We start from the raw sequence: 26,484 nt of genomic DNA, 5'->3' as shown, positions 1-26,484 counted from the left end.
CATCTTCAAACGGACTTCCTAATGACTGTAGAGAGTTCAGTACAGCAAGAGACGTCTGTTGTACTGCTGATCAGTAGCAACATGACTAGGCTCTAATGCCTTATCACAGCCTTGCATGGCGCGAGTCGGTGGGGAGGTAAAATGGAGCTTACGTGCAGACGGTTACTCTTGTTTGACGGACTTGTGGCATATATCTATGAGCCCTGAAAACTACGCTCCAGGCGAAAGGCACATGACCACGTATTCAGATGCAGTCTTCACCGGCTGAGAAATAGGACAGGAGAGTGAGCAGGTGTGTGCAGTAGAGACGCTCTGGGCATTAGCATTCTCTCTGTTAGGAAGAGAAGAGAAACAGCGCTATTATGAAGCGATAGCCTGCCAATTACACTAGTTTACATGCTGCACAGCTCATCAATATATCGGGCAGCCATTAAGGGCTTTTCATCATGGCTAAACAGCCATCCACAAAGCGTAAAAACAGACATAAATTTGGTTCCTTTAAATCATGGCGCTTACCGCTGATATGACAGGGCTAAAACCCGGATAAGGACCTTGAACAAGTAATGTGTGTGTCAGATAAACTGTTTCTTCTTTAGATCTAATCAACGATAACACTGATTCTATCAGCCACCCCCTAGGGATGGCAGAAATGAGATATGACACTAAAAATGGATACGAACCTTCACGACTCTTCATCTTTCACCACAGTTCTTCCATCCCACTCGCACATATACAGTCGACTAACATAGGACATGACCTGTTAGGGCCAGAGATGTATAAAGTACTAGAGACCCATACTTGAGTAAAAGTACAAGTGCTCTATCAAAAAAGTGACTTGAGTAGAAGTAGAAGTGCTCTTTAAGCACCACACTTAAGTAGAAGTACTAAAGTATTCAACATTTTTTGTACTTAAGTATTGCAAGTAGTCTATTTTAAAATTTACTACTCAAGTACTGAAAGTAAAAGTAGAAGTATTGTGTTATGTAGCTATTAAAGAAAGTAGTCAAAAGTTTGAACATATTGTTTTTACTATTTCAAATGATTAACCTAAAGGACAATCACAATTCCTTTGACTGTAACTTCTTGTAAACAAAAAACAGTTACTAGGGTTAGTTAGCCCAATTTGCAAAATTCTGTCATTAATAACTTACCCTCATGTTGTTTCAAACCCATAAGACATCCGAGGGTCATTTAGAATTTTTTGAAGCATCGAAAATACATTTTGGTCCAAAAATAGCAAAAACTACGACTTTATTCAGCATTGTCTTCTCTTCCGTGTCTGTTGTAAGACAGTTAAAAACAAAGCAGTTTGTGATATCTGGTTCGCGAATGAATCATTCGATGTAACCGGATCTTTTTGAAACAGTCCACCAAATCGAACTGAATCGTTTTAAACGGTTCGCGTCTCCAATACGCATTAATCCACAGATGAATTAAGCTGTTAACTTGTTTAATGTGTCTGACACTCCCTCAGAGTTAAAACAAACCAATATCCAGGAGTAATTCATTTACTCAAACAGTACATTGACTGAACTGCTGTGATGAACACCGAGCCGAGCCAGATAACGAACGACTGACTCGTTCACGAGTGAAGAGCCGTTTCTGTCAGACGAGTCTGATTCGTGAACCGAGAAGCTGATGATACTGCGCATGTGTGATTTAGCGTGAAGCAAACCGACACACAGAGCGTCTGAACTGAACTGATTCTTTTGGTGATTGATTCTGAACTGATTCTGTGTTAATGTCATGAGCCCAGGTGCAGTCAACGCCAATGACGCCATTGCGTCGAGCGCAAAAGAATCGGTGAACTGTTTTCTTCAACTGGTTTATTGAATCGAACTGTCAGAAAGAACTAATGTTACTGGTCATCCGAGAACCGATGCAACCGTTTCTTGACTCGTGAACGAGTCATTATCTGGCTCGGCTCGGTGTTCATCTCTCTCTTCACAGCAGTTCAGTCAGCACGCGCAGTCTTCTTAATCGCTTGATTCGCTCAATGATGTGCCAGCTTCATCAAACCTGCCATCTACAGTTCTGGCAGTGGTTTGTAATGGAATGATTCGTAACATTATTATAATTGTAACGAGTAACGATGCAGCACATAAAAAAAATATCGGAGTAAAAGTATTAAACTCAGCGAAAATATGTACCGAAGTAAAAGTGGAAGTAGGAGAAAAAAATTATACTCCAGTAAAGTACAGATACCGCCTTTTAGTACTTAAGTACAGTAGTGAAGTAGTTCTACTTCGTTACTATACATCTCTGGTTAGGGCCTGGTTACAATCACAAGAGTCAGGACCGTGGTTAGTTGGCATGGAAACATTGCAGTGCACAAGAGCCCCATTTCTCAGAAAATTTCAAAAAACACTATAACATGCCTTTCCTCCGAGAATTAAACATGCCAGTGGAGAGAATATGGATTCTAAAGGCCAGGCTGATACAAGTTATTGGTTTGTCAAACTTTCATTGTGCAGGTTGAATGTTTTATTAGTCTTCTAAAGAAGCTTAATGAATTCAAAGGAAGAAAGACTAGTGGATTCAGTTTTAGTCCAGTGATATGGCTAATGGATCATGCTTTGCACCGTAGAAAGACTATTTTCTCTGCTTATTCTCTGACAATATAGATGTGTCACTTTGCCTAGTTTCTGCAGCTCTTCTTCAGACCGCTCTGCTATTGAGGTCATACTTCTATAATATTCTCTTTAGGTTTTCAGAAGATATCCATCTATCCATCCATCCATCCATCCATCCTTCCATTCTTCCATCCACCCATCCATCGGCTTAAATGGGCACAAATATATTTCATGAAAGCACTATAATTAAATTTCCATTCAAAAACATTGCACAAAAAGTTTTTTTTTTTTTTTGGGGGGGGGGGGGGGGGGTGAACTACTCCTTTAACAGCATGCCAAGAAAACAAAGACAGAAGACAGGACAGACCGAAAGAGCGATGAAAGGAGGCCCCCGAGTGTAAAATGTTGGGAATGAATATAAAGCGAGGGTCAATTTCTCAACTAATGACTCCTTGATTGCATGAGTGCAGTGTTGAATCTTCAAGGGTTTCGAAACCGCCTCTCAAATCTGAGGGGAAGGCAAATTACAGAGCAGGACATCTCTCAGGCCATTTCTAGCGATGGAACAGACGCTCGAGGGAAATGTAAAAATTGTGCGCGTGTTTCTATCAGTGTGTCTTCGTGGGGGAGAAAGACAACAATCACCGTCCACTTTACTGAGCTTTGCTAACCACTCTAGCACTTCACTAACCTTTTGACTTAGAGGCACCAAAAGAAAATACGCATTTATAGCTTTATCAGGCCACGTCAGACTGAGCCTGAGCTGTTAGAGGTGCCCAGCCCGAGTCTAAAGGTCCATCCTCGTGTAAACAGTGTACTCAAGGAAAGGCCTTATCTTGAAGTATGTGTGGGGAAAGAGAGAGAGAGAGAGAGCAAGAGATGGAAAACGTGAATGAGAGGATGAGAGGAGAGGATGGGAGAAGAGTAATGATGTGGAGGGCAGGCCAGGCTGTGTTTAATGAGACAGAGGGAGAATGATTCATCCCCATCAGCAGACCAGCCTGCGATCGATGGCCACAGTCAGCCCAGAGCGCTAATGCCCCGAGGTCCACACCGCACCGCACTCACCCACATATTTACCACCCCGCCTCTTCTTCACTCATTTACTTTACACTAGGAATGCATCTGAGTGTGTTACCATGTATTTGTGTGTGTTCAGGATCGCATGGGGCATACAGTAAAATTAAATATGCAAATAAAACAAATAACAGACATAATATAATTAAATTCAGAATCAGTGCAGCCTCTATCTCAGCCGTTGTCATGAAAAACAAACAAACTTATATTTAATAAATGGTTATTAGTAATATTTTCTTATAAATGTTGGATTTCTTTCATCCATTATCTTAATACTCATATTTCATATAGAAAATGTCTGTGCTTGTAATTTCTGTATAAATGCATTTATGCTGCTTATGTGCATTAAAAAGTTTGTTTTTGCAGATTTGTGTGCCTAAAATGGAATATATCATCATAAGGCCATTTGATTTAATGGGTTAGATAAATGACTTGCTATATTGCCTAGAAAAGTGCATTTTATAATGAAATGCAGATTAGTAAAACAGCCTCTAAAACAGCAATTATCTTGACAAAGTATATCAAATGTGTTCAAAAAATAAATGTTAATATGAAAAATACTTTTTTAAATTATAATATTCTTATTTTTATTTCAAATAAAAAAAGTTTATGTATTTATAATTTATATATATGTGTGTGTGCATATATATACATGTTTATATATATATATATATATATATATATATATATATATATATATATATATATATATATATATATATATATATATATATATATATATATAAAGATATTAATTTCTGGACTAGTAAAAAGTAAAAAATATATTTATATCACATCTGTGCAGCATTTAAATAGTGCAAATCCATGTATTCATGTATGGAAGGACATGCTTTACTCAATGGTTTATATAAAGGTTATAAAACTTTACAGTACATATACTCTATATTTCCAAAAAAAAAAAAAAAAAAAGAGAATGCTTTTACAAGATACAGGTCATGTGCTGCATGCCTTTACAGTACAAAAACTGTGTTATTTAAGAATCTGTACTAGTTCTAGGTCACTAATCAAATAAGCAAGTTTGTGACATTGATCATGTGAATCTCACTGCTTCCACTCAAGCTCAAGATGCTCTTTGGATCAGTCTCAAATCATGCTGGCAAACATAAGCATCAGGTTTTATGTGCATCTCTGTCATTAAAGCAAAAGTGGGCCAATTCTCTACGACCCCTCATTCTTGTGCTCCCTGCTGGAGGAGAGGTGATCTAGAGAAGTCATGAAGCCTACCTGCAGGATTATACAGCATTACACTCTTAATCCTCCTGCCCACGTCCTCACCAAGAGACTGTGTGTGTGTGTGTGTGTGAGTGTGAGAGAGAGACAGATACATAGAGAGAGGAGAAGGATATGCAAATGATGGTGATATGCTTGCACCAAGGCAGATAAAACACGTCTACCGTTTGTGAAGCAGACGGTCGGAAAGACTACACACACACACACACACACACACACACACACACACAGAGAGACACACACATACACTTAAAACACTACCACACAAACAATTCTGCACGGAAATGGCCCATGATGCATCTGTAGAAATGCAGGTCATGAACCAAATTCATGGTATTACAGGGACATGTATGAGCTGTAGAATTCCAGACACTCATATCAAATAGATTCTGTCTGACAGTTTGATTTGCTGTGTAATACAGAGCACGACTGCTGACGGCTTCGCTCATTAGCATTCCATAACAATAACTCTCTGATCTCTCTGAATGGAAAACACAAGCTCTCAAGATTTCTGTTAAAAGTCAACATGAAAGAGCATTTACAACCCATTTTCCTAACATAATGTGATGCACAGTGATGTGTGTCGGAGAAAAAAAGCATGGTGGGACTGTATCCATCAGGAATTAATTGGATCATAAAAAGAGTGTTTCTCTAATCAGTGTCAACCTAAATTGCACATAACCAAAACGGTTTCATTCCTGCTCTGTCAGAAAAAATTAAAAATAAAAAAATAACAGAACTACTACTCAGAGAATCCAAAGGTCCAATAATCAAGTATAATGCTGCACATGCATCATATATATGCACATGCTGAATATTAATGAATAATGATCTTGCATGTAGGGATGTGAGTGGTTACAGTTACAGAGACCAGTAGGAAAACACAGATTAAATCCAATTATAGAAATGCTAATAAAAGTATTTTTACATTAAAATGCATCGATACATTTCATTTTCCAAACATTTGTCTGCCAGACACAAAATGTTAATAAATATTAATTAATTTGAAACAGGTTAACTTCATTACTTTTTTGTGTACCACTTTTTTTTGTGTGCAATTGAGCATCTGGCCAATTGGTTTCCCACCAGTTGCAAATGTAATCAAGAATAAACTACACACTTTTACTGACTTAGTTTTAGGAAATGCATGCAATTAGTTTCGCTAGCCAATCCAAAAAGTAAAATGCATATACTCATTTAACTGTAAAATACCAATAAGTGGCCTAAAAATCCTAAAAAGCTATTTTGGTAAGTAGTAAGTAAATCAATCAATAAATGAATCAATTTTGCTTTCATGTTGACTGTTTATTCTTGCTGGTTTTAGAGTTTGCCATGCCACACCTCTGGTTCAAAAGAAGATGCTGGGGCACTGTGTCAAGCAACTGTGCACACACAGGTCTGAGATCAGCCATCACAGCCGCTCCAAATCAAAGCCGGAGAGCTGCACTCCTGCATGGAGCCAGTGGGAAGCAGCTCTGCCCAAATCCATGTCTCAGCGAGCTGGACTGCACTTCCTCTAGCTTTGACAGCACTTACCAGCAGGGCGGCTCACAGTGAGGCCGCCGTAACACACACAGTGACTGCAAAGACGTGGCAGAACTTTAGTAGATGGTGTGTGCACAGGCCGTAATGTGGCCAGCGGGATGTTGAGCCGTCACAATAGCAGAGGAAGAGAGTTTCTTCCAAAGAAACTGGCTAGGCTCAGGCCTCTGCTTCTACCCATTGATCTGTTTGAAATTCAAAGCCCTGCCATTGACAAACTGAAAACTCGGGACACAAGCCCCACAGACCGGCTCCTGGGAGGACAGAGCGCAGAAAAGAAATGGTCCCCTTCCCCCTCTGCAGCACTTAAAGGATTTTCTTCCTTTTTTGTGTGTGTTGATATTCGATAAGCCCGTGCGCCATCTGTGCCCACACCTGCCAGGTTTAAGAGAGTAAGGTGGCGCGAGAACGTATCTGAGATCCACAGGAAACATCATTCTGAAAACAAAGCCCTCGTATCCAGCGAGTTCCTATAGCGGGATGTGCTTATTGAATGTGACGGAGGCATACGACTGGGGGCTTAGCGTGTGAATGAATCTACGGACACACCTGTTAATGCAGTGTGCCAGTATGTGTGTGGATGTTTGCAGGGGCAGGTGTACTGGCGTGTGCTGCTGAGAGAATTGGCAATGAATGGAGCGGATGGCAGATCAATACCAATCTGGAGTCAGCGCAAGGAATGCTAATAGCACGCTGCTTAAGACGGCACAAGGCCAAGAGCCACCCCCACATTATCTTTGTGCAATCCGCATACTGAATGAGGATACTGTAAATGCATGTAAACGCATGAACATGCACTTGCAAAATATACACAGGACCATACTGTACATATCTTAGTATCATCAAAATACTATTACAGTTTTCATTTTAATATTAAAGTGATTTTGTTGTGTTTTTGTCATTTTAGTAGTTTTGTAGGCAACACTTTATTTTAGGGCCTCTTAACTAGTTGCTTATTAGCATGCATATTACTAGAATATTAGCCATTTACTAGTACTAATTAAGCACATATTAATACATATTAATAATGAACTTATTCTACATTCTAAACTTAACAACTACACTACTAACTATTAATAAGCAGCAAATTAGGAATTTATTGAGGGAAAAGTCGTAGTTAATAGTGAATAAGTGTTCCCTATTATAAAGTGTAAAGTGTGCGTGCAAAAAGTTTATTAATTTTATTACAGTTGTAATTATTTTAGTACATTAAGACAAACTAAATAAGAACAATGTTTTTTTTTTTTTGTGGTTTTAATTTTAGTAACCTTGAAGTATATGCAAGTAAACAAGTTAATAAATAAATAGATAGATAGGTAAGAACAGTGTTTAATTAAAATATTTTGTAACATCATTAATGTCTTTGTTACTTTGGATTAATCAATTTAATACACACATGCTCAAAAATAGTATTTACTTTGTCAGAAACAGGCTGCCACATAAGTATGAATGTATACATAAACATTTACATACTGTACATACATCCACATTTTTATAGATTTGAGAAGATTCGAAAATATTTTTTTAATGGACATTTTCTGTTAAATGTTAGTTCAGTGTTAGTCAAATGTTAGTTCCTCTCTATCATCGTATACAGCCAACTGTTATTTATTGATATGAATGACACAATGCAGCTACGCCTAAGAAGATCTCCAGCAAATGCATCTGAGCGAGCGATTGTATGCCAGTGCGAGTGAAATGACAGATGCGCTCAGTGTTGAGAGGTGGCGTCACTGGGTGATCAAGAATGATGGATGAAAACGCCACACTGCCCTCTCGTCTCCAAGCCTCTTTGCCCATTTAACTGACTGCCGTTCCTCAGAGCCAAACACTCACAGATGCAGGGGGCTGGATTTCATGCTGTTATCATCCCCAAGGCAAGGTCACATTGCCGTCGCCCCTCTCCCCATCATTAGCATCTGCTCAGATAATAGCTCAATACACAATTTTACACAGATCTCCTTTCTCAGGCATCTGTCTCCTGAACACACACACACAAACACATGAATACACAGGGGCGCAAGACTCTGAGGCATAAACTCTCTCTCATGTCAATCTCTTTATGACAAACGGCCTAAAATCTATTTCCCAAACTCTGCGCTCATTCACACATCCTTTCTCATCCGCGTGACCTTTCTCGCAAGCCGCTCAATCCTTCTGACAGTCAAACCCGAATCTTGCGCGCATCAAAGCCACATAAGGATGTCGATCTCAGGAAGTGGAGGGCAAACAAGCGTTAGCGACTAACCCCCTCAACCCCCTCCCGCTCCCGCTGAAGACAGGGTGGGAACGGCTTCGGCTGAGTGTCATTTTCACCTGCGCTTGCGTTCAGGTGTGTCTTCTCAAGTTTAGGTTCAGGTGCGCTTGGCGTTCGCTCTCGTCTGGGTGAGGAGACGTGCCGCTGACAGCTGGCTCTAACCGAAGTTCTCGCTCTCATTGTAGAGAGCGATCTTTAGGTCGTTGTGCACTGACAGCCAAGCTGTCACACGTCGTCACGGGCTCCAAGAGGCTTTCTTTATGCAGACGTGACAGCACTAGCTACCTGAATAGCCACACAAAATGCATAATGAGTGTTGGCCAGGGGGGCTTCGTTCCTCTTGGCACCAGGGGACCGCTGTGCTACTGAGTCTCGTGGCCCCGAGAGACTTTATATATTTGGAACACAGCAGGAGTTTAATATATGACAATGAGCAATTGCACCACCAGATTACATCACCCGCAACAGCACAGGGGACAGGAGGAGAGAGATTAGGTGAAGGAGACAGAGGGTCCACGGGACACGGGGAGGTGTAGAAATGCTGGTTTGTGAGATGCTTAGCTGGTTCACATGCGGCAGCAGCGCTCGAGCGAGCAGCCAGGGAAGTGATGCGTGAAACTGGCCAGCTTGCCAGACAGTCAAACACACACACACACACACACACACATAGAGACACAATCAGCGGCCAAATTACTGCAGAGAAAATGAATACCTCCATCCATCCATAGCAACAGGCCAGGCCCACTAAACACACATACTTAAAACACACACACTCATAACACATTAATATCGACATGCCTAATCAAATAAACACACACTAGGGCTGGATGGTATGGCCGTTTATTTCATGAGACACAACACATGTGCCAGTTGTCAAATGTTTTGCTATGCTGTTAATATTGCAGTAGATATATTTGTGGATGTTAGTGGGATGGGCTCATTTATTTTTACTGTAAATGTGATACTTAGGATGACTGAGAAACAATGTGAATATACACAGCCAGACATGTCACGTCATGTTTTTGCTTAGAAAAATCTACAAATGACTATGAAGATTATTTTGCTTACCCCACTGGCTGATTATTTAGTTTTTTGTTGTTTTCAGCAAAAAACTTACTGAAAACAAAATGATAATTTTCTACTTGTCTAAAAAAACATTCTTGATATTTAGATATTTTGGTTGGAAACAAGATAAAAAATCTAATGAGAAACAATATAATTCCATTTTATGTATTTTACAATACCAAGTCTAAACTGTTTTAGTTTTTGTTTTACTGCAGAATCTTTTAGTTTACCTCAAGTGTTATATCATGTGAATCTGTTTGGTTTGTGTCTATTGATTTCCAAATGAAAAATAGAGCAATAAAATAAGAAGAAAAAAAAACACACAGGCATTTCATTATGCAGTAAATACCTTGTATAAAGCATTTCTATAAGAAAAAGTAACATGCAAAAAGTCAGTCTAAGAGTTTTGGTCACACTTTATTTTAGGGTCCAGTTCTCACTATTAACTAACCATTAACTATGACTTTCGCCTCAATTAACCCCTTATTTGCTGCTTAATAATAGTTTATAAGGTAGTTGTTAAGTTTAGGGTATTGGTTAGGATTATGGATGTCATGCATTATATGTACTTTATAAGCACTAATAAACAGCCAATATGTTAATAATAGACATGCTAATAAACAACTAGTTATTAGTGTGAATTGGACCCTATAGCAAAGTGTTACCAGAGTTTTTCTTTTGAAGGAACATTTTTATATCAGGCTTCTATGAAAAAAAAAAAAAAATCATGGGATATTTTTTTGAAAATTAGTCATTTAATAATTGACTAATAACCATCTCATTGCCATTGAAGTGAAATTGTTTAACCTAAACATTGGAGTGTGAAAATGTCCCTTTCTTCTCTGCACATCTGTGAAATTGCTGCACACATTGAGGAGGTAACAGGTGAACCGATGATGGGTTTAAACACTCAAATCTCGAGATTGTCTCTCCAAGGCTTCGCCGTGCTAATTTTCCCCTCATTCATCTGGCTGTAACAGCACCTGATTACAGCAGAACAAATGCTGTTTACAGCAGTTGGCCGTGTCTGCTGTGTGTGTCACAAAGGGATATTAGGCGGCTGAGTTTAACTGAGCTAATTATTCAACTGTCAAGTCACCTCACTTGACTGTGTATTCAACATATGAATCAACAGCACATTTACAATGTTCCATTATGTGGGCAGAGGGAGCTTTCATATGGCATTTTCAGCCATTTAATATTCAAGTGTTAGAGACTAATCACACCGTTTTTATTGTGAAGTACCTAATGTTTATGTGTTGACAGGCTCTAAACATTTTTGCCTTACAATAGTTTAGTTGATACTGAACCCTCTCAATACTTATATCACAGGCTTTTGATTTCTCTTCATCTAGTTCATTACACAAACGGAAGAGAAGAACAGAGAAAAGAACACAAGAAACAGAAAAGACAATACTAAAAAATGGGCAACACAAACTGAAATGGAAATATAAAGTGTATCAAAACAAAAATAAGATAAGACCAGATAACTTTTAAATGAGACAAGCGAAAAATACAAGGTAAATGAGACAAGAGAAGAGACAAAATGAGACAAAGCAAGACAAGACTAAGAAAAAAGTGAAGAAGCACATTTCAAAATGAGGAGTAAACAACATGAGACAAAATTAAGCAAGACAGAGAAGACGCCGTAAAAGAAGACAGCAGAAATTTGACAGAACAGATAAGACAAGTCCAGAGAAAGAAGAGATGTGACAAATTAAAAATGAGTTAAGAAAAGAAAAGGTTAGACAATAAAAAAAAATCAGAAAAGAGGTCAGTTGAGACTAAATAAGACAAGAGGAGACAATAAGAGACACAAACCAAAATGAGACAAGAATAAACAATAGAAGAGAAATGTTGGCAACGTGATACAAAATGAAGCAAGGCAAGATCATACAGGAAGAAAAAAAGGATCAGTGAAGATTTGAGACGAGGCAAACTGAGATGAGAAGAGCTAAGTTGAAAAAGAAAGTTGCATGAGATTTTGATATAAAACATGAGAAAATGAAATGAGACGAGACAGGAAATGGGACAAGAAAAGAGACAAGAAGAGAAAGTATGAGAAGGGAAAAGATGAGAAGAAATGCACACACAAAATCACATTCTCCCCCTCTCCCTCTCGTTCTCAGTTTCAGTTTAATGTGTTTTATTGGCATGATAAGTAATTGTGCATTGGTACTGCCAAAGCATTAGCAGCTTAGCTGCATATCTGCATTCTCCCTTTCTGCTGCTGATGCTGGGACGTCTGATTTACAACACCACTTGTCCTCCATCCACCCAGACAGCTCCACAGAGACACGGGAGGCTGGATTCTATCTCACAATGACCTTCATTGTGAAGGACAGAGTGCTAGAGAGGTGCAAAAAGGCAAAATGCATAATCTACAAAAAAAAAAAAAAAAAAATGCTTTCAAGTGTGATTGAGAACGTCCCATCCTCACAGATCGGCCCAAAAGTGTTAGGAGCCCAAGTAGATCAGTCACCCCCTCACCGAAACAACTCTGGCTCAAACCAAATGGAAGAGCAGCGGAAGTTAATAGAAAGTGTTGAAGAATGAGTAAATGTGTGAAGAGGGCTGACAGAGTGAAGGAGGCTGCAAAAACAGCATGTGCCACAGAGGAGCCGAGGGAGAACTAGCTACAGAGGATGTGATTAAGTTGTAAATACTGTCAGCGTAAAGGTCAATCACTGAGTTTACAGCCGTCGGTTGATCGAGAAAGAGGCCGAGATGAGACAGAGACGGAGCGAGCGAGAAAACGAGAGAAGACGTATGGGCTTCGTGTTGCTGAGATGGAAATCAAGCAGCACCCACATCACACAGAGCTTTACAACCATCTGCTCACACACATGCTTAATAGCGCACCCATGACACACATGAACACGCATCCTTTCAAGAGCTCCGCGTGCAAGCCCACGGGGACTTTATCACGCTGCCCCCATTAGGGATGTGCAAAATGACATATTTTCATAAACCACTATTCTGCAGGCTGTCTAAACAACATGATGACCTTAAGGAAGCACTGCATTATTATACTGATCACACAAGACTAGTGTTCTAGTGTTCAAAAACAGCTGGACAGAGTGCAGTGTGTTTTTTTTTTTTTTTTTTTTTACTATTTTTAATATCAAAGTAAAAAATGCAACTGTAATTTGTATGCACTGGACAAATAAATACAAATAGTTACTAACAGCAAAAAGACTACCGTTCAAAAGCTTGGGTTCAGTAAGATTGTTTAGTATTCTTGAAATGTGTTGCTTATGCTCACTCAAGGCTGCATTTATTTTTAAAATACAGTCCAATAAGTTATATCGTAAAATATTATTATAACTTAAAATAACTGGTTTCTATTTAAATACACTAAAATGTACCTATGATGGCAAAGCTGATTTTTCGCAGCCATTACTGGAGTCTTCAGCGTCACACAATCCTTCAGAAATGATTCTAATACGCTGATTTATTAGACAAGAAACATTACTTAATATTATCAATTATGAAAACAGCTTAATATATATATTTTTTTTTTCCTGTGGAAACTTTGATTAACTTGTAATTATACATACAGAATATACTGTGCCCTCCATAAGTATAGGAACAGTAAAGATAAAATTGCTTTCTCTGATTTGGAGTAAAAACATTTGCAAATATGATTTAAAGATGAATATGCAATAAAACTACATAATGTCACATTTTATTATTAGGTCTTTCGACACATACATGTTTTACCAAATAAAAAGGACGGCACAGAAATAGTTCATCCCACTGTTTGATGTGAGCATAAGTTTTGGAAGAGTTGAATTTAAGGCAGATAGATTAAAAGATATTATTTAGTTGCAGATCTCGTGTGCAATCAGAACAGTGAGTCTGCGACCCATAGACATCACCAGACTCTTGGTCTTATGCTTTGAAATGTTTTTCCCCGGACTTTAATGCAGCCAATTCCAACTGTTGCTTGTTTTGGGGAGTTTCTGTTTTCTGTCTCCTCTTCAACTGATGACATTCATGTTCAATCGTATTTGAATCTGGAGATTGATTTGGGCAATTGAAGACTTTACATTTCTTTGCCCTGATAAAGTCCTTGACTGAGCTGGCAGGGTTTTGGGTCATTGTCCTGATCCAATATGAAGTGCTTTCTCATGAGTTTGGTGGCATTTTCTTGAATATTGGTAGCCAAGATGATTTTGTACCCTTTCAAATAAATTTTAATACTGTCATCATACATTGAGTCATCATTAAAATGAAGAGAGACAGCTATGCATGCCCATGCCATGACACCACCTCCACCAAGCTTTACAGATGAGGCTGTATGCATAGGATCATTTGCAGTTCCCAATTTTCTCCGCACTTTTGCTTTCCAATCACTTAGACAGAGGTTCATCTTTGACTCATCAGTCCATGAACTCAGTTCCAAAACTCTAATATATCACATTTGTGAAGATACTTGCCTTTCTATTTTTGGTGCTGATCAGAGGATTGCATCTTGCTGTGTAGCTTCTGCAGACAGTAGGTTGTCAGAGCATCACCCCAGCTTTCTGGAGGATGTTGCTGATTTTATAGAAATGTATTTTAGGGTTCATTTTCACAGCTTTTATGATTTGTCTGTCATCAGCTGCTGTTGTTTTTCTCAGCTGATCAGATCGTTGTTGGTTCCTGATGTCTCCTGTAGTTTCCAAACTCTTGATTTCTCCATGCCCTTTGTTTTTCCTATGGTTCTAATTGACTTCCTCTTTTCTTTTAGCATCCAGATTACTTGTTTTTCTTTCAGAGTCGTCTTCCTCGTCTTCATCCTGATTTGTCTGTTTCATCATCGAATGCAAGACTTAGAATGCAGAAGCAGGATTTAACTGATGCGGCACATTCCCTGATTTTAATATCTGAAGAATTCATGCATCAGGACACAGATGAACACTTAGAAAGATCTGTGAGGCAACTGTTCCAGTACTAATGCTCACATCAGACAGGGAGATGAAACTCTAAAAGTGCTGATCTTGTTAGCTGGTAAAACATCTTTGTGTTGAATCACCCAATAATAAAATGTAACATTAAGTCGTTTTGTCTCATTTTCATCTTTTAATCATATTTAGTTTTTTTTTTTTTTTACTCCACAGCAAACAGAACAATTCTGTCTTTACAGTTCCAATACTTATAGAGGGCACTGTATTTAATTTAATTACCTTTAATTAATTATCAAGTAATTTAATAGTCTATTCTAATAATAGGAAAATCACCTACAGTGGCTGGTTTGAGGTTAGAAAGCAATGTTTTTTTTTTTTTTATTAGACAAGTAGTATTTTGATAGCTAAAAAAAGAAATGTTTCTTTAAAGCGAATGAATTTGAGGACGACTTTTGACTGCACAGCATGCTGAAATCTTTCTCATCTTTCTAAAATCCTCTTAGTAAAATTTTTCTCCTAATTTAACCCATTAGCACCTTAAATCTAAAACTGAACTTCTGCTACAGTGACACGTGACAAGCACAATAGAAAGAGCAGAGTGGAACCAACACTAAAGGGCTTCTCGATTTTCACACATCTGTGTCAACACAAAAGCCCAGGAAGTGCTGATGCTGTGCTCTGGGGTTAAACGTGCTTTGTCTCGCCCACCTGCGCTGCTGGTGCATGCTTGAGTCCGCATGCAGTACCTCGAGTCTCCAGCAGGAGGGGATGGAGTCTGAGTAAACGGAGAGCAGGGAGAGCGGGAGGATGTCAAACGGAGCTGGAAACCAGAGGAGGGAAAATGACAGGATGTATTTTTGCTCTAGAATTCAGATTTTTTTCATGGTTTTGGTGGGGGGTGAGCTTTTTAGAGGCACAGGTGAGCAGGGAGGTCTGTCGACCGCCAGGCGTGCAGCTGACTGCAGGAGTCGTGTACGCTGTCTCCTCTCCTCTTTTCTTCTCTTCACAAGCCTCCCAGCATGCCCTGCGTGTGTGCAAGGCCTCAGGGAAAAGAAATGACCAGAATTGATGGCCACTCAGATGCACACATACACATCTTATCTACACATCAGTTGTAGGTATGCATATTTACATAAGCTAGACATCATATTTAACAGTACAAAATGACACACACTGCATGTTAATTCTCTGACTTGTTGTGGCTTGATTCTCCACAGAGAGCTTCTATCAATTTGAGGCGTTTGTTAGAGAGCAAGCGGCTCCGTTTACACCCTGGACCTTGTAAATGAAAAATCGCCACCGATCGCAACAATAATAGAATTTGTTCCTTACCTTTCCTCCACACTAATGAGATGCTAATGAGAGCCCTGGGCGGCAGGGTTAATAGAATCCATATTTTCAATTAAAATCTCCCTCTCTCTCTATTCCTGATGGACAGCGTCCTCGTCGCCACAAACAGGCCCCAACTCTGCGAGGTAAACAGAGCCAATTAAGTTTCACCATCTCTTGATCACTCTATCACTCTCACAGTGCGTTTTGTGTGATCAAATGAGCTGTCATCAAGCATATGGCTCCACATCAGACCCAGGGTCCATTAAACTAGCTCACTACAGGAGAAAAGAGATGGAAAGCGAGGGAACGCTTAATCCACTCTTGCCTCCCTTCAAAGCCGAGATTCTGTCTTTAATTCTACATCACCTTCAGTGTGCGTGGTTTGCTGAGGTCAGCTGTGTGAATGTGTGTGCCGTTGGTCTGAAAATCCCCCAAATATGCTGTTATCAGTTCAGTCCGGCCTAGAAGTGATTTAGGGGTCTTGATCAGAGGCTACTCAGTGCTTCGTAACTACATGTCGCCATCACTGATTGTATATTTACATTTACACTCAAAAGCGCATGGTGGGGTAAATTAAATTGTATCTAACACAAGGTCTGGTATTTTTATCTTTTCACCCTTTCATTCTCTTTCTCGCACTATTCTTCACCTCTCTAGTCAGTTCTGTTTACACGAATCTCTAAGGCACATATGGTGCAGGAACGAAAGGATATAAAAGCCAAGTGAGCTTTCGCACATATGAATGTTTCTGTAAGAGAACAAAGAAAATAAAGAATAAAATATGAGTGGGAGATTTTTTTCATTTCGTTTCTTTTTGTTCTGCACATTTAAATAAATAGTGGGAAAACAAATACAAATTAAAAATGAATTATAAAAAATGGATAACAATTACACAATCTGGTCAGGTATGAGAAGAAACATCATGACACACGTCAAGGTTTCACACACTGTTAACGGCCAATGACATTTCACATCTTAACGGTCACCATAAGAACTTGAGATCTTACCTGAAAACTAAATCAGACCAATAGCGCAAGACCAATATTTCTCAAGCTCACCAAACATCTCACTTATGGCTACTAGCAGCCACAATTGAGATGCCAGTTTCAGTTAGACAGCTGTAAACGACCTGTCTCAGGCGTTCCCACCCTGAAAATGGTTGGCCTTTAACCTAAAAATCATTAAAACGAAGTCAAAATAGAATTAATTCCTAATTTACTTCGCAATTCCCTGAAGACATAGCACCACCCCTCCTCCCCCCGACCAAACATTTCTCAATTACTCAGCAACAATGTTCCCTCAACAAAGTGCTCACATTGTTTTTTTCCCCGCCAAAATGCAAATTTGATCAAATTTGGCAATTTAGTCCATTTACTCTGGGTGGTAAATTAGGGCTAAACTGCAGGCTTGTAAATATTGAAACTCGCACATGCATGAGTAATTAAATGAGAGGGAGGAGATGTACCAACTGGAGGCGCATCCATTCGCCACCCTCATCCAGACGTCACTTATCCGAACTACAGTCAACCTACATCAATCTAAAGTGCCAAGCGTGTCTATAAAGACTTACAAACCAACGTTTAAACAAGACGTTAGCAGCTTAAGACATAAACATGAGCTTTCCGATGAATGGATGCCCCATTATCTGTGATCTCCTAGAGACACGCAAGGGAGAATGATTGAGGTTCTATGACGTTCTTTTGGTCTACGTAGAGCATCCCTTCCGAAAAGAACAAATTTAATTTTCACATTGCCTGGTTAAGTTGCTGGTCCAGCTGGTGGAGAATCACATTCATGATGTTCACCAGTAAAACTTGGTCTTTCAGGAGAAGCTGGTTGACCGAGGAAGTTTTTAGCTAGCTAAGAAGCCACCAGCATCCAATACACAACATGCGCTGGTTTTTCTAGCAGGGTCTGAAGTAGTTTCTTTCACAGTTCAGTAGTACTCTCTCTCACAAAATACACACACACACACGCGGTCCTGCAGAGCTCTTACCGGTCTCTTGAGAGAGGGCTTTAGCTCTACCGCAGGTGTTGCCCGAGTGATGCATCGCTCCTAGCGTGAGTCTTCCCCTCGTATCTCCTCCTCTTCTCTCCTTTTCTCCGTCGGACACGGTCCCCTGGCAGTCTCTTTCTCCTGGAGGAAGGGGCGAGGGGCTTCAGAAGTCACGTACGAGAAGCAGTTATGCCCTCTCTGTCTCCGTACGCCCTCTCTCACACAACTTCACACACGCGCGCATACGGCACGCAGCCACTTTCCCCTTCACCGCTGCACGAAACTCTAGTCCACAAACCGATAGGAAAGGTCTTAAGGTACAGAAAAGAAAGACAGATGAGGGATCAAATGCCGGGGAAAGGAAACAGAGTTGTCGTCAATCTCTCTGCGAGCGCGGAGAGAAGAATGCAAAGGGCTGTTCCATCCTACATCTGCACATGACTGGAGCTCCGCACAGAATCTCAGCTCTGAGAATTATACAGCATCGCTGCGGAGCACGAGAGAGAGAGAGACAGAGAGAGAGAGAGAGGTGTGGGAGAGAACAAGAGTGCGGGGGAGCACAGAGAGAGAGAGAGAGAGAGCGAGAGAAAGAAAGGAGGGGTGAGGACGGGGGAATGTGACAAAGCATGTTCATCAAAGAGAGAGAAGGAGAGAAAACGAGACAGATCGCACATGTTTCCCCCGTCTAGCCGAGACGATAACGTGTCGAGCCGTGTTACCAAGAGTATGGTCAGTATTCGTCCTTTAATGCACAAAGACAGACAGATTTTCACTTCTTTACATGCACAAGAGGGTCCCTTTGGAGAATAGGGCTTTCAGCATCAAAGGTGCTGACAAGCTGACAGAACACGCTGAAATAAAAAGCATCGGCGCGACTAAAAATACATAACCTTGTACTGCCATGCTTTAACGCAAACAACACTGGATTTGTATATATTTGATTGGGGATCCAGCAGCCACTCGGGGTCTGAAGCGGATACTGAAACACGCTGAGCCGGAGTGCTGTAATACACAAGCCAGAGAGACAAGCTTTGTTGTGCCTCGCACACACCTCTGGCAGGTGACACACTTGAAATTACCGCACGATAAAACCCAACCGCTGCTTTCGTGCTGATATTCTTTATTTGTCAGTGCAAACAACTGCTCATAATGTATAAATAATCAAATGTGCTGTGTGGGAATACAATGCGCTTTAGCTTAAAAAGACTTGAGAATAGAATGTTCAAGTCAACATAAAATGGCCTTCATATTTTACTCAGTAGTAAACTGTTCTATGCTATGCTTTACTATTTGAGCTTATATGAATGCTTTACACCTGAGATTACTGCAAATATTGGTAGGACTGTAAAACGTTGTCATTAACTATAACACCAGCCTAAAACAGTGCCTAAAAAAACCTTTTGGCTATTGACTTAGTTAGGTAATGGCAGTTTCAGAGGTTTATGAAGTAATTATATTTTTATGAAAGGTTATCAAGACAAATGGTAACAATAAGTTCTGGACTTATTATTATTAAAAAAGAAAATAGGCTCAATTTTGATTTCATATCGACTTTAAAGCTGCCCAGTGCAAAGTTCAGACTGTAGACAATGAAATGTATGTATTGGAGTATGGGAACAGCCTCCAACACTCTGCATTCAGAAAGGAGCTGACCATGGTACTTCCTGCTCTGTCCAACAGAGGGCAGGGCTACAGATCAGCGTCTTCCTGATGTCATCCATCCTGACTAGAAAGCATCCTGGTTCTAATCTCGCCTGCTTCCTGTCCGCGAGTTACCGACCCACACACACATACTCCCGCAGAAGTGGCTATATTTGCAACGCCTCTATATTTAGAGCCATTTGACCCTTCTAGATTGGACAAAGAGCCAGCCTACTCAAATGACTCTCTGTCCCGCATTCTCTGGGGCTCACAATAGCATAGGGAGGGACTGGATCCTGTACATATAATAAGCAATCTGGCCGCACACAAACATGAATACACCCATAGCGAGAGCTCTAATGAAGAGAGCAGTTCTGGAAGGCCACACCGCTCTAAGTGCAGACAGCTGGATGGATTCATTTCTGCTCAGTCCATATCAGACTCTGCTCACATTGTGTTCATAATTACGGAGGACTTATCAAACAGTGTTTTATCAGTGTCCACTCTTCATTAGTGCTATTGCAACCACTGTTAAGTGAAAAATGAAGCCTGTAACAAATTAACTGCGGAAATGCATTTAATGTGTTCAATAGAAGTTAAGCTCATTTGTAACACTTGTAGCATTTTGTGGATTACCACAAAATAAAATAAAATAAAACTTTCCAGACTAAAGATTTTGGGAGCATAAATACATTCAATTAATTAAACAATATTTTGGGGGATTCCAGAAATTCCTAAAATTGTATGTTCTGCAAAAAACAATGGATGCTGTAAAAAAAAACCTTGATTTTTATTTTTTATGTATTTATTTTTTATATATTTTAATTAAGTTGGATTATTTAAAATAGCTCAATTTAAAGTCACTCTGTGGCTGCCTTACAAGTTTGCTTGGGACACCAGGTGGCTCCTCTTTGAAAGGAAAGGATGTGACGTGTAGCGTCCCAGCAGTGAGTAGTGAACAAACACACACACATATTCCCTGCCGGACCTGAGACAGTGACCTTGGGGTTACAAGGCTGACTCCCTATCCATTAGGCAACGACTGCCCCAAAATGTACTGTCAGAAGTGGGATTCAAACCCACGCCTTTATTCGGAGACCAGAAAGACCACATCACAGGAAGGTTTGAACCTTGTGTCTGGCGCCTTAGACCACAGCCATCCTGACATTTGATGACTACTGTCATTCAAAGAAAATAAATATAATATTATAAAGCTACACATTTCTACTTTTAAATGTACTTCCATTGTAAATGCCTCGTCGCAACCTTGATTTGTGCTTTTTTTTTTTTTTTTTTTAAGAAAACAAGCGAGTCAAATATATTTCTTGTGGTAATCAACATTATGCCACAAATGCTGTTGACTGAGCTTAACTTTCATTGAACAAAGAATATTTCCTTAAATGGCCCACAGAGTAAAATCCGTCAATGCCAAACTATTGAATTTCCTTAAGAAACGGATTGAGGCAGAAGAAAATGCACTAAAGAGGGAGATTTTCTGCATATAATCACTTGTCCTGACCTCAGTAGAATAGCACCTATCTTCCCTGAGCTGTGATGCGGTGCAGCTACTGGTGTGCAGAGCAGCAGATACGGACGATGTTGGCGTCCAGTCTAAGGCTCTGTAATCAATGCAGACAGAGCCTTCCTGCAGTATTAAAGGAACTTATTCAGCCTAAAGGCTTCCAAGTCGCTGAGCCGAAAAAGAGCACAGCACTTACACCTCTCAGCTTAAATATACCGAACGCATGCTGCACTCAAACACACACATACAACCTTCAGCCTGACGGCTCCATCGACCGCCCCATCCATCATTTCCAACAGACATGGATGCACACGCTTACTCACGCGTGTATACATATGCTTCCAGCACACGCAACTTGTTTTGGAAAGCACTTTGATAAGTATTGCTGACCTGTGATTACATTCATCACATTTCTTATAATCAACACTCAGTAGTGTCTTGTAATCTTTTCATTCTCAATCTTTTCTGTCTCTGCATTTTTCAAATGACTTGATCAGCTTTAAAAAAAAAAATCACCATTCATGATTGGTGAGCAAGAGACTAATCCTGTAGGGGGAGCTCTGCTCTATGCTTGACTTCCTGTTGCTACCATTGCTATTTTCAGATAGTCTAGTTAACCCACGTTGCATAGATTTTGGCTTAACTTTCAATTGTGGTTCTGCATGTTAGAAATGAGATTTACTAGTATCCAGTTCCCATTTGAAAAACTCTTACAAGCATGAAATGGAGTTACATTTCTCCTCATCTGCTGCCGCTAACATCATAACTCAGTATAATTAATAGAAGAGACACTGAGTTCTTGTTGTGCCATCAGCCAATCAATGTTGTCATGACATTATTTGACTGCTATTCCAGAGTGATTAAATGGTTTGCTATGAATGTTTATTTTGGTTTGTTGTTTTTGCGTATGCTCACCCCTGAAACTGAGCTTCTGGTGTGTTGTAAACTAAAAAAGCAAAGGAGATTTTTCTGCATTCCAGTGTATGCAATGGCCTCCTCCTAGACAGGGTCATAACAGCGTGTAATAAATTTGTGGCACTGTTCCACGGCAACATGGAGTGAAAGTCACGCAAGCAAATTGCTCCAGCCCCGGTCATGTGGTGATAAAAGCACAGAGAGATTCCACGCATGCACTAGATTCAGTTGAAAACAGAACTGGAAGTGACTAGTATCTATGGCTGCTAAAAAAGAGCAGGACAAGGTCAGACAACGACGGGTGGAACGGCTCTCACAATCCTGTGTGTTCCATCACACTATGTTTACATCACACCCATCCCACTATCACAACTCTCCATTCATCTCTGGCTCTCTTTCCTCTGGCCCAGGGTGAGAGGAAGTGAATGTGAATGAGCTAAAGGAGGTACGGATGGGCAGCAAAGGGACCCGTGAGTCGAACACAGCCATTTGTCATCCGGTGAAAGCTTAAGAAAAGACTAGTTAACCTTTCCTGGGAAGCCCCTGGGGAGCCTACCAGCAATGAAAAAACACAGAAAAAGTATCAACCTAGAAAAATATTCTTGGGGAAAATAGATGGCCGATGCTCTGAGACCCATGTACCTTGCAAAACGCTGCGCTAGGCACTTTTGACATCTGGGTCGCCTCTACTTATGAGCAAGGACAGAAAGAAGGATTGTGGCTGTTGCCCTATATGTAGATATGTAGAGATTACAGAAATCCACTTGCTGACTATAATTGTGAATTGGTGTCACTTCAATGCATTTATGTAAACTGGTGGTACTGCTGTATTGATTTTAGAGCGCCATCCCAGTTTGCACTGCACAAAAGTATGAATGTCTACAACCACATGCAGAAACCTACTAGAGACTTATCTACTTATCTACTGATCTTAGTTGGTCTCCCAGCCTAGTCATTTTTTTTCAAGTTTTGAGCAATTTCCATCTGGCTGTTGAGGTAAACACCAGCCTAGTAACCAGTACAGGAGATAGCCAGACCGGCACACCAAGCTAAGGCTGGTTCAAGCATTTTTTTTTTTTTTTTTGGCTACATCATGTATTCAAGCTATGCTTTTAGCAACCATATCAGAGAAACATTTCAACACTCATATCTGGTGGATTATTGGTAATGTTGTCCTGACAGTCTAGTCAGGCACTTTTACACTTATATGCAGGTCATTGTGAAACCAGTTAGTAATAGTGGCTAGCTCTTTTCGTCATTTGCCAAACCTGCCCCCAAGCCTGTCACTCAAGGCGGCATCGCCATGGCAACAGTGCGAGTCAGCCAACCATGTGCAAACAGCAGCGGGAAACTAGTCTTGAACAATTACGAGAATAACACAGCCACTGAGTCAAAACAATATGTACATTTGACTGGAGGAAGAGCATCTTCTGCTGTAAAGCATCATTTTAGTGTGACAAACAGCTGGTGAGAGGAATTAAGATAGACACGCAATCTTTCATTAGCACAGTTTTCAAATTTCATATGAAGACGTTTTACAGTTCTATTTGTTTTCACATAACCAACCATTTCTTGCTCCGTGACAGACACATAACACATCTGACTGTGACATATAGATAAAAGTGACTCCAGAAGAGTGACGGACAGAAATTCTTCACTTGCCATTCTGGTTCACTGAAGTCAGACACGCTATGTAATTCTTGGTGTCCTTTATGGTGGTTGTATGTCAGATTGTATATTGTGGCCCCACCGAGATTGTAGGTTAAATGTCAAAGGAAAGACGATGCAATTTCAACAATTCCTCGAACCACCTCAAACTGCGCCATATACAACTTAAATAACACTGGAATAAAAATGAACACCTCACCTAATGTCGCAGATGTTGTGTATGGTATGCATAAAGGACCCCCTTTCTGAAATATTAAATATTTTAATAATATAAAAACAGTGTTATAAAAACTAATTTATACAGTGTGAGGAAAAATATGTGAGATATTGCAACGATGACAAAATGAAATTATTCTATCTAAAGTTAAATAATTGGCTTTCATACTACCTTGTACTAAAGAAAATTGTTAAATATTCTGCTAAACATATTTCATTAACATCTGAAGTTAACACGTTACCTTTGACAGCTCTACAAATGATAATTTCTTCCTTATTTTGTAGATCCCCTGAGTCTCTACAAACCTCTCTGCAATCTTTGCACTAAGCAATTCAACATTACCTATTCTTTCTCGACGAAATGAATTTTTTACAATCAGATGGCAAAAATCGTAGTGTGCACTGGGTTTAACCCCATACGAGCACACATATAATAACTCACAAATGCTAGCAGGCTATTGCTCATAAAGCCTGGAACAGGGTGGGTGACGTCTTGCAGATTAAGACATAGATTAATGGATGGCCTTCTGTGACATTAGAGGAGGCAGAATTATGAGTCGGTAATTGAGGATCCTTCAGCAGGAGCAGAAGGACTAGATGATATGAGACCAGAGGGATGGAGCAGCTGGATGAAGCTTGTATCCTTAACAAGGAGAGAGAGAGAGTCACAGGGGGAATCAACTTCTCTATGCAACTATCTTTGGCTGCAGCTTTCAGCTCTTCCCCGTCTCTCTGAATCTATCTCTGTCCTTCACTTCCTTTGTCTTTGTCTCATGGACACAGGTTACAGCACTCTTCTTTATACTCACCAATCTTTAGGGAGATGAAGTAAAGGTGGGGGTTACACAAGAAAGCAAGACACAGTTTTAGTGATGGAGACTGAACAAGAAAGCAAAGCTACAAGAAAGAAAACGAGTGAGAGAGAGAATATTTGAAGAGGGAAATATATGGTCTAGCTGGAGGTGGAGATCATGGGGTGACTCAAAATGGCGTTTCGTTGAGCACTCGCTCTGGTTTCACAAGAGCTCTGGGGTTGGAAGGAAAGCCAGATCTCTGTTGGAATCAGGTCATATACTTCTACTTTTAAAAATAAAGTTTTGGGGTGACACCATGGTGCAGTGATGTATGAGATACCAAAACCAAGGAATAAAGCTATCTACTGTCAGCATTCCCAATCATAACAATGCCAGTTTCTCAGCTAGCTCATCTTTTGTCATTGCCACTCAGTTTCCAGATAAAGTTTTTTTTTGAGACATTAAAATGAGCCTTGAGGGTGAAACATTACAACAAAGATAAGATAAGATAAAACAAAGTAAATAAAAAATAAATATATATATATATATACACACCCATAATATGCAAAGACTTTTGTCTTTAAATTATGCAATAATAGTACTCACACTCAAAGATCTCATTCATTATTTTTCTGTAATAGCATATTATATTTATTTATTATTTATCATTTATTTACATTTTTGAGTGTAAACCTCAAATTTAATTTTCTAATTTAATCAGATCATTTATATTATTGATAATATAATATAATATAATATAATCTTTTTTATTTGGCAAAAATACACAGTAATTTATTTTTTATGTATATCTCACTCAGAAATCAAAGATTTAATTTACAAATTTCATTAACAAATATATTAAGAAAATATAGTGTATGAAAAGTGAGAATAGTTAAATTAATAGTGTGCGCTAGCAGGGGCTGACTGGACCATGCTTACCAGACAAAAAACATTTGCATCATGATAACACATAGTGCTTTATAGTACCAGCGTAGTACACCTTCAGATAACACTTATATTAGAATGGTTCATGTCCAACAAAAACTCTCTTAAAACTTTGTGTTACTGTGAAGCCTCAGGACATGGTATTATAATGATGAGAGAAAGTGCAAGACACACACACACACACACCTTCCTGATTAGACAAATTCAACTTATTTTGGAAGAAATTCTCATCTCGAGATAAGAACACACCTCCCCTTTGCTCTTTCATTAACCCGTATCCCTGTTCTCCTTAACACTGCTCTTAAGAGAAACCAAAGTCACGCACACGCAAAAGCAAAGAGCATTTCAGCTGCCTGTCACCCACAGGCCCTTCCAGTGAGTGATTAATCACCTCATGCTAATGAGTTATTTACTAATTAGGGTCTGACACGAGAGGAGACGAGGAGAACAGGCCTGCCATGATGACACGGGTGGCTGAGGTACTTAGTGTAGACTCAACCCAACTGTTCACCTGCGATTAGGAAAAAGAGAGGTGCGTGTGGGGCTGAGTATCCTTTAGTGACAGTTCGTGCCAAAACTGATGCGTAACACAATAACACATTAGCCAGACAGGACGCCCACATCTAAGCCACACTTAGAACGGGACGCATACCTAAACAAAGCTGCCGCCCATTGAGCGTTCAGCAGGGAATGTCAGCCGCTCGGTAATGTCTCACTCCGTCAGGCATCTGAGATGTTAAACGGAGGTCTGGCAGTTATAGAAACACTGCTGTCAATCAAAGCTGGCCACGCCCCGAG

At 39.9% G+C, this 26,484-nt stretch overlaps 1 protein-coding gene across 7 annotated transcripts in view; it reads right to left on the bottom strand.

Annotated features, from left to right (window-relative positions):
* tenm2a (teneurin transmembrane protein 2a) overlaps positions 1-26,484 on the bottom strand; it is a 404,535-nt gene that overhangs the window by 136,937 nt on the left and 241,114 nt on the right. The window contains exon 1 of one of the 7 annotated variants that reach the window (XM_052574353.1): positions 17,986-18,431. The exons of the other annotated variants lie outside the window; for them this stretch is intronic. Coding sequence (XP_052430313.1) covers positions 17,986-18,040 — 55 coding nt within the window. The 5' untranslated portion in view covers positions 18,041-18,431. Of the gene's footprint in view, positions 1-17,985; positions 18,432-26,484 lie in introns of those variants that run through there. 7 annotated transcript variants of the gene reach the window in all.

Source organism: Carassius gibelio, chromosome B14, assembly GCF_023724105.1.
Source record: "Carassius gibelio isolate Cgi1373 ecotype wild population from Czech Republic chromosome B14, carGib1.2-hapl.c, whole genome shotgun sequence".
NCBI lineage: Eukaryota > Metazoa > Chordata > Actinopteri > Cypriniformes > Cyprinidae > Carassius > Carassius gibelio.
This window is presented reverse-complemented; position numbering and strand designations above follow the sequence as displayed.